Raw genomic sequence first — 9,731 nt, 5'->3', positions numbered from 1 at the left:
ATATTGTTCGATACAAGTACTTTTGGCCTATACCGACTCGGTATTTGATGCCAAGGTATCGATACCAAAGGTACTTGGTATCGAAAGAAAAGTATCGAGTAAGCACTCATATTTAAATGTATGGTTTGATCCCTTTTGATGTTTACTTTACAATGTACGACATAACCAAGTGTGCATTTTTGTTTTGTGATAAAAAAAAGTATTATAACATGTTTCTTTGTACAGTTCATCGTATGCATTTCGTGTCCCGATAAAAACTTGGTTTGTCTCATGGTATGAGGATGTTATTAAATTTTGGTTGACATGGATCATAAACAGCGGTCGTACAACATACTGAATGTATTGGAAAAAGTTAGAGCAGGCGTATTGGATGCTCGTGCTGTAATTACTTGTGAATCTTTGAGTAGGTCACGTAATCTGAAACTCAGTAAGCTGAAGGATTTTGAGAATGTACTTCAGTCTGCCACAAATCAGATGGATGTAGACTGCGCGGAAGGAAAATACCTACTATGTGGCCTAGGAGATGGTAGCATTTGCATCTACAATTTGTACAATTACACTGGCTCCCCACAGTTCACATGCAATGTTGAATGCATGGTGGACAAAAATAACCGCCATGCTCACAAGTTTAGTACCGAGTGTGTACAATGGTATCCATTTGACACAGGAATGTTTTTATCAAGTGGGATGGATAAAAAACTTAAAGTGTGGGACACAAACACATTGATTCCAGTAGAAAGTTTCTCCACAGAGGGAAAAGTTTACCAGCACCACATGGCACGGAACTCTCTGATTGCAGTCGCAAGCTCGGCCAATCAGATCAGCCTCATCGACATCCGGAAAGGTTCGTCCGTCCACGAGTTGCGCGGGCACTCGAGCTTGGTTCTGACGTGCCGATGGTCTCCGACGGAGGAGTACTTGTTAGCCTCGGGGAGCTGTGACAGGAAAGTGCTATTGTGGGACGTTCGTTCTGCCAGGAGTTGCCTCAGGTGTCTGGACCAGCACAACGGCGAGGGGCAGTCGAACAGCCAGTCGACGAGCACGGCACACGACGGCTTCGTCAACGGCCTGTGCTTCAGTGAGAACGGACTATACCTCCTCAGCTACGGAACAGACGACAGTCTACGACTGTGGGACGTATGCTGGGGGCGAAACGAGATGGTTAGTTTTGGTAGTGTTCCCAACCATTCAAAGAAGTGCGTGCAGCTAGACGTAAGAACTGTTGTTGGGTCTGGGGTTGCGTACGTACCTTCAGGAAGTAACGTCCTCCTGTTTAATATCGAAAGTGGTAGAAATGTGCGAACTCTACATGGACATTTCAGTACTGTGAATGGGTGTAGATTTCATCCGTTTCTTCAAGAACTGTATAGTTGTGGTAATGACAGGAACATTTTGGTTTGGTCTGCAGGTGACTCTCAGGTGAATTCTGAACAAGATGAAGATGCCTGGAGTGGAGATGAAAACTGACACTTTAGATAATAGTAATAAACCTATTCAGTTATCATAACATTAATCGGAGGCACAGTGAAAGTACCTCAAAGTCCTAGATTGCTTACTACTAGGCTTGGGCCAATAAAATCCTCTAAACGCATGCATTTTTTAGTATTCAAAATATTTGATATTTGAGGGAAATTTGAATTAAAAAAATCAAAGAATACTTCATTCTTATCCTCAATATTTAAAGACTTCCTATTCACGGAAAAATATTGAAGGAAATGAAAATTTACTGACAACTCCGAATCTTGCTTCATTATGATTCCACAAGATATTGTAATGTTAATAACAATATGTAATTATGTAAATATAATTACGAAACATGTATTGATTTGGAACACTTAATTTGTGAAATGCACATTGAGAGGGTCGAAAGTTTTAACACCATAGTTAATTTATATAAATATATTTTTTGATTCCTAGCACCTAGATTCTGAATCAGGGTACTCTGAGATTCAAATTCTAAATTCAGATTCAAAAATTTTGGGATTCAACCCATCACTATTTACTACATATTTTTGGTATGATCAGGGCCGGCGCTTCCATATAGGCGAACTAGGCAACTGGCTAGGGCGCCAAGTAGCTGGGGGCGGCGCAGCACGACACACAACAGCTGATATAATATGTTTAACGATTATTGAAACTAGATGAAAATGGATTTTTGTAACAGTTTGGAATGTTTATATTGATATAAGTAATTATTTAAAGTCCACGGTGACCTGTTTATGATTTGTAATAAGTAAAAAAGTAAAAAATAAGCCTGCTTACATTTGATTGTTGACAAAATCTTAGGCTTACGTGATGTATTTTGAGACAAGGAAAATTTTTTTTGGGGTGTCCGTCAAGGGGGGGAAGCATTAAGGTTTTTCGCCTAGGGCGCCAATTTACCTTGAACCGGCCCTGGGTATGATAATGTTCCTTCTTTCAGAAATTAAGTTTTAGAGACTAAAAAAATGATGAACGAACAAACAAAAACATTTGCATCAAAACATTTTTTAGGATAGCCATAAAAAACCAAATTATTGTAGTTTCTTATTCATGAGGTCATCCAGGGCCATTGAGAGAAGAAAATAAATTGTCATTCTCCCTCCCGGTTATTTCAAACCCTACAACATGGAAAAAAAAAAAAAAAACTAAATTGTTAACGTCAAATGATGTAACTGTGAAAGTGACGTACACTTGGAAGGTTTATAATTAATTATATTAGTAATAGACGTGAACTCTCATCCTAGTTTCAGAAAAACCTAATTCATTAAAAAAAAAAATTGAAACTCAAGTAGGACCACGGCGGTCATGTCATATGTGCTGTATTGAATATCAGAAAATGAATTGGCACCTTTATAGATGTGAGGTCATTTGGTTTTGGCATAAATGTAGTACAGACTTGCTCATCCACATGCATTCTAATAAAAACCTGTTTACAGCTTGTGCACTTTTAAATAAGGTGGAGATGGAGTATGGATAGGGCGAGATGTATCCTTTCAGAAAGATGAGGGAACAAGGTCAGTGTTCTGGAAATCTTTGACCAACAATTTTATAAGTACAAAAATCATTAACCCACCTTTCTTTTTAATTCTGAAGCACAGACAAAGAGTTTGTCATAAAGTAAAGCATGACAGATACAAAACATCAACAAAAAACAGTTATTCTCTAGTACTGCATTAGCACATTAGCCATGTTAAAGAAAAATTTTTACTTGCCTTGAGATTCCTTTTCTCTGTTCTAGGCTTGCACAGGATGCCATACCAGTCTTGTATTTTGCAGTTCTTACATCCTTCTGCCAATAGGAAACTCATCATCATGCCGATGGTTTGTACTTGTTTGTGGGATTAATTACAATGCAACTGTCAAAGTGTTTAGACCACATGCCAGCGGATTGCATACGGTACACATTTAAGAGATAACGTTTCAGTATTTAGGTATTTACAATACACCACGTATGCAGGTCACAATCTACTTTAGCACTGTGTGTTACCACTGGGCCATGCTGATGACTTAAAATCACGTATGCGGCTTGTAGCATGTTCTGCCTCAACTTCATTATCGTTTCAGGCCTGCTGTGTATATACTGCGTAGCAATCATTTGAAACCTTTCACCAACTGTGTGAATGCAGAGACCGGCTTGGTCACGCTCGGTCTGCGGAGATGCTCCTAGCAGAGGCGGGCAAGCCGCCCGATGCCTGATACGGCGTCCAGGCAGAGCTAGGTGCTCTTCCAGGCTGCCACTTGCCATTAATTCACCGTCACAAAGTTAACATCTCAATTTTTTTGAAGTGACAACGTCTAATAAATCGATGAACGCCGGCTGCACGCACAAATAAGTGTCCCACTACGGATGTCTCCTATTTGCTCATTGTACGCATGCGTGGCATCTCTCTTCATGCTCACTGTAGGGCCTACGCATGCGTGTCATCTCTCTTCCACTCGATTGGAACGACCATCGATTTGACTTTTCAATCATGTTTTCGTCGTTTGAATTATTAATATTATGTAATTTAACAATTGTCCACCCATTTTCAGCACAATCGGTACGGTTATTTAAAAGTAATGTTGAATATTCAAATACGTTTTGAACCAACAATGGTGTTTTAGTTACACATAATAATTCAAATTACAACCGGGATCTTTTGCAGAATGTTTTAAAAAATATTGTAACACATTAAAAATAAGTTTGGTGTATTTGGGATGCGTATTTGTTATAAAATCGAGTTATAAAAATGAAAGAATATTATTCCCCTACTGTGAACAAAATTTTTATAAATGTATATATAACATCTGAAACTCTTAATTATCGAATATGGCCTCGTGGGTGAGCGATCAGCGGTGCTATCTTCTATTTGTAAGGTTGTCGGTTCGAATCCTGTCAGGTGCAAAATTTTTTTTGTACTTGTAAAAATTTCAAAAGTAATAAATATATTTGAATAATGAATGCAAATAAAAGTAAATTTATTAATTAAATTGTACATTTCATTTCACTCCTTTGTATCCATACAAAATAGTGATAATTCAATAAAAATGATTCAATTTTATTCATAAAAGTATGCAGAGGTAGATGTTATCATACAAAAGATAGAAAATTAAAAAAAAAATTCTTCCTCAAAGAATATAATATTTTTAATGCCTAAATGGTTTGGTTGCAAAAACCTATTACGGCTCAATGTTTTGTTATGACGTTGTCACGTTAAACTATCGTCAGTAAACCGACTTTACAGAAAACCAATTTTTTTTTTAATTCAGGGCATTAATTAACTAACTTATGTAATATCTCAAATAGATAGTCTGCAGTTTACTTTTGCATTATATCAAGTAACCTTGTTTCCCATTACATGTTTCAAATATGATGATGGTGATGCAGTATGTCTACAAATTCTTAGCAAACCAATTATGGGCTTTTTTTTCCTTCAGAACATTTGAATAATTTTTAAAAGTTTTCCTTTATCAAAGGGTGGTTTAAAATCTACATACAGAATCAAAATTAAATATGAGCGAAATGCAATACAAAATGTACAGTTTTTTTTACATTGAAAAATAAGCTAAAACAATTTTCACAGATGATTTTCACATCCGACTACAAAATGAAGTGAGGCGTCAAAGAACAAAGTGCAAGTCAGCAAAACGCTGCTGGAAATTAAAGTTTCATGACTTCCAGGAAAATTGTTGCTTATTGACCTGTCCTTCAGTTTCCTTTGACTTTTGGGACTTTAAGTGACCAGTAGACACCCTGCGATAAGCCCGGAGGATGTTTGTGTTCCCCGGCCATTGCCACAGGGACTGTGGCGTGACCAAGGCAGACTGGATAAGATGATTCGGCGATAGTTCACCACTGCCTTCTGCATAATTGGAGGTCTATAACGCAACACTCAGTACTGAACCTATTAATGCAAGTGTAAAATTCTCGACACAACTAGCAATTTAATCAGAGACCTGCAGATCACCAGGGAGAAAATTCCTAAAACTGTGCCAACAATCCAGGTGTTTTAAATATAGAAGGATAAATATGAAAAATGCTGGAGTCACAATAGCGCGACAAAACTGGTAGATGCAACAGACTTCCTGTAGTTTCTATTTCCATCATGTCGCTGACATGGCATTACTGAAATGCAAGTCAGAATTTTGTTTTCAAAATATGATTAAACTGGTGCTTTCGTAATAACCAGTATTAAATGTTGTAGTCATTGCTGTATTTTTTTAAGATTTTATTTACCCATTTTATCTGTGAAATCTCTTAAAGGTTTTCACATACAGTGATTACTAAATTGAAATGTTAATTTTTAATTTTTTCTCAAACGTATCAATTAAAAAAAGGTACAAGCATTGATGGCTTTCATATGTTTGGTATGTATGTAACAGCAAAAAAACATTTGATATAAAAGTTGAAACGAGTCACTATTGTGCCCGGCTAAGACGATTGTTCCCTGCACAAACATAAACACTTGAAAAAATTTCTCAGCGACTGTTGCATGTGGTGGGGGTGTATAATTCTGTTAATAAATATGTACTTACATAATTATTTGAAGACTTTTACTCTTGGCACTTAAATAAAAAGTGTTTCATTGAATCTTTGTAAATATATTCTTCTTACAATGAAAAACTTACATATTCTTTACATTGTTTCATTTATTTCCTTCCAGTTTTATTAATTTATTTTTTATTCTGGCAGAGTGACCAATTCTTTGCTACATTACACAGTGAAATAAATATGTTTGGAAAGTGTCATGTGCTTAAGTATTTATTTTCAGATCCCACATCATTTATTAACAGTTCAGTACAAAGTACTTTCAATATCAGAGATGAAATTTTAGGTTTTATTTTTAGGTAAGTTAATTTAAAAATCAGATTGGCCCAGCTAAAATACGACCTGACTTGAATATTCACAAAAAATACTTCAAAAAATAAATCCTGAAAATGTTTGCCGAAACTATTTGTAGATGTTTTGAATATGGATTGGCCAATCAAATCATCAAATACCATAAAATCCTTAGTATTTTAAGGATTCTCTAAATTCAAAGCAAAAGATTCGAAAGAAACATATATAAGGGAAATAAAGTAATATTAAAAAATTCAACACTGATAACACATAATTATAAAAATAAAATTACAATATTATTTGATTTTAGAAACTTAGTTTTTAAAACAAACATTTAAAGGGTTATATGTTTCAATACCATATCCTCTTTTATCGCATAATGGTCGCATGCGCGTAATCGTCGCACCCATATTTTAGGGCGTCAAAATTTGGATAAAAAAAAAACTTCTCGTGTAAACGTCGCATAATGTTTTTGGTCCCGCTATTAGATTCCGAGCGCTTTGAGTAGGTATTTTTTTCCGTATAAAACGATGTATTTTAAAATAGAAATTAATATATATGTAAATTATCTTTTAACGACTTTTTAAACGTTATAACCTTCATCCGTTCGTCAGCGTCGCCGCAGTGTATTCCGTACAAAACTGTAGCCAGCGCTCATTGCAATCATTAATGTTTCGTTATGTTGCTTTCCATATAGAGCGCGCGCACGTAGCTGAATATCGATATCTTGCCGAGTGCAAACAACGTGTACATTTGATAGCCCGCATTCTTTTGTGTTGTGTACTACGGTAGTTATGTGTTCGTTTGGCTTGCATTTCGATCACAGATGTTTTTCTATTTAAAGTTGAATAAAGGTTTTTGTTGTATGACTTATTAATTTTAATTATTTGGCTTGCTCTTTATACTTCCCTTTTTAAATAAATGTACTTTCCATGAATGGGTTTTGTTTTTATGAATAACTTTATCTAACAAATTTTTTTTTTTTTTCAGCATAATCGTCGCACCCCTACTTTTCAAACTTGATTTTAGAATAAAATGTGCACCAATTATGCGAGAAAACACGTAGTTAATATTTTTCATTTCTTAAACTATTTTCTTTTAAACCCCAGACACCTATATGTAGCATGTCATGCCCACAAATTTCTCCTGCCATTTCACACAATAGCAATGCATTCTCTTTTTGAGTGGCAAGCAACAGCCTTACACTTTGCTTAGTGTTTGACTTTTCTATCATAGATAAAACAATTTAAAAACTGAAAATAGTGAAGAAACCACACCAATGTTTCGTTTTATACCCAACTTGTATCACGGCACTACATTAATTTATATTAGTTAGTACCAATATGTCAGCAAAGAAGTAAAATAAAATGTATTTGTTAACTATGACATGTCATCTACAAATACCGGAGGTACCACTTTCAAGAATTTTTTCAGGACATTTTAATAAAATTTTTATGTGAGCAGTAATAATTATTAGATGCACTATTTACAGAAATGTGCCGATTTTATGTTGGAAAGCTAAAACCTTTTCAGAGAATTTTAAGTGGACATGACAGCAATCCTTAACTACTATTTATATATAATGTGCGACTATAACTGAAATAGATGTAAAAAACGAAATGCCAGATAGAATAATGCTGCTGAAAATTAAAAAAGTTGAGTAACTTTCAGCGGTGTTACTTTTTAATTTAGGATTTATTCGTGACTTTCATAACTAGTCCAATTTTGTTAATTTTTCATAAGTTTTGTGACTTTCGTAACCTGTAGACATCCTGTATAAAATCTTAATTTTTACTACTCACAAACTTCTTGGTAAGAAGCAAGTTGTTCATCTGCTCCTTCTGTTGGCTGCATCGCGATCTCTATTGTAAAAAAACCACTCTATGGTTTACTCCGTCTTTATAATCTTTTTAACTACTTTTTTCTAAGATATACATGCAATGAAAAATAATTCCACTACTACAGACTAAGTGATTAACATACAAGATATTGTAAATTTAATATATATTATATAATTTTCAATAAATATACACTTTTATAAATAAACATTTTATAAAAAAACAAAAAAAGATCGCTACTTTCTAAAAAAATGACAATCTATAAACAAAAATTATTTGTTTGACCAAGTGGTAAGAAACATTAATTCCAGCAGTTTGAATTCACAGCTGTCCAGTCATCACACTGTATCATGAGATGCTCTCGTTGCTGTCAGAATCGTGGAACATGGTGTACAGGCAAGCACTACTCCCACTCTTTCATCACTCTGGCGTAGTCTTCGTCCTCTACAAACAGCTTGTCGATCGCCCTGGAACATGAACACACAGGGGTTCTACACAACCACTGTTTGAGACCCAGAACAGAGGAGCTGAAACTGGGTTATGCCCAAAATAATATTGAATTGCATAAAATAAAACTTGACATCATTACATAAAGCGTTAAAATATGTGAATTTCAGACTACAGAAGTACTGATGTAATTGCCCAAGAAGTTAGTCCATGGTTGTTGATGTTTATTTTTTTTTCCCCCCCACTTCTAGTGCATCTGACAAAATTAACACAAATAATTTTTTTTTTCAGGTTTGAAATGATACATATGCCTTTTTATAAAGGTTTATGCAATATTTCCATAAGTTTAAACAAGACAGTAATAAAAAAGAAAAACTTTGAATAGGTACTTGTTGCATGTTTAACCTCAACAGTGAACATTGGTATACGACAAACTCACGAGGTATGCTATGTCGAATTGAATATGAATAGTTAATTATTCCTGTTAGAAATTCAAATATTTGCATATGCCTAATAAACGTGCAAACTGAAAACAAACACGGCAAACAGTCGAAGCGGGCAGGGTCCAGTCGACCATCACTGCACTACATCATCTTGTACCCCTTTCTCGGGGTACCGTTTTACAAGGAAATTAAAAGGAAGTTTATATTATAGTTTTCCTTTAGTATAGTTTATTTGAGTATTGGTGTTATCCGTACGGCGGTATTTTTGAAATATTGGTAACGTTTTTCAGCGCTAGTGTCGCCCGGGAGCACCTGGTAACAGTTAGTGAGAATATCATTAAATTATTGTGTTTATTAGTTATATTTATAATGTAGTTATATATTTGTATAAAACTATTTTAATTATTAATGCGACATAGCAAAGTTGGACAAGTGGTGATCGGGGTAAAATGAAACAAATCACGAGCACAGCGCGCATGCGCGCGAGGGAGACAGACTTTTTCCCCTCCCTTCTTTGAAGGAGGGGAGGGGAGGCAGGCGATCAGCTGTTCTGGACGACGGGCCGGTGTGTGAGGTGGTCCGCGCAAGCGGCCTCGCAAAAAATGACTTTTGCAAGTGTGGGCCCGGCTTGGGCAGCAAAATAACTCGTTGGTATCTGTGTGCAAGAGTAGCTGTAAAGCTCGTCAAGAAGATAGTCGCGGT

At 35.5% G+C, this 9,731-nt stretch overlaps 2 protein-coding genes across 3 annotated transcripts in view; one reads left to right on the top strand and one right to left on the bottom strand.

The window, feature by feature from the left end:
* Positions 1 to 96: 96 nt before the first annotated feature.
* LOC134535006 (DNA excision repair protein ERCC-8-like) lies at positions 97 to 2,106 on the top strand. The gene has a single exon (XM_063373817.1). It carries the CDS (start codon positions 304 to 306, stop codon positions 1,465 to 1,467), a length of 1,164 nt encoding a protein of 387 aa, XP_063229887.1. The 5' UTR covers positions 97 to 303; the 3' UTR covers positions 1,468 to 2,106.
* Positions 2,107 to 8,290: 6,184 nt separating this feature from the next.
* The window catches only part of LOC134535005 (vacuolar protein sorting-associated protein 18 homolog), an 80,153-nt gene continuing 78,712 nt past the window's right edge, over positions 8,291 to 9,731 (bottom strand). For both annotated transcript variants that reach the window (XM_063373813.1, XM_063373816.1), the window contains one exon: positions 8,291 to 8,606. In XM_063373813.1, the coding sequence (XP_063229883.1) occupies positions 8,543 to 8,606 (64 nt within the window). In that variant the 3' untranslated portion in view covers positions 8,291 to 8,542. The remainder of the gene's footprint in view (positions 8,607 to 9,731) is intronic.

The sequence above is a fragment of the Bacillus rossius genome, chromosome 8 (genome assembly GCF_032445375.1).
Source record: "Bacillus rossius redtenbacheri isolate Brsri chromosome 8, Brsri_v3, whole genome shotgun sequence".
Lineage (NCBI taxonomy): Eukaryota > Metazoa > Arthropoda > Insecta > Phasmatodea > Bacillidae > Bacillus > Bacillus rossius.
Note: the sequence above shows the minus strand (reverse complement) of the source record. Positions and strands in the feature narration are given on the sequence as shown.

Excerpts from the sequence above, each read along its gene's own strand:
- LOC134535006 (XM_063373817.1), top strand. The coding sequence starts at position 304 with ATGGATCATAAACAGCGGTCGTACAACATACTGAATGTATTGGAAAAA.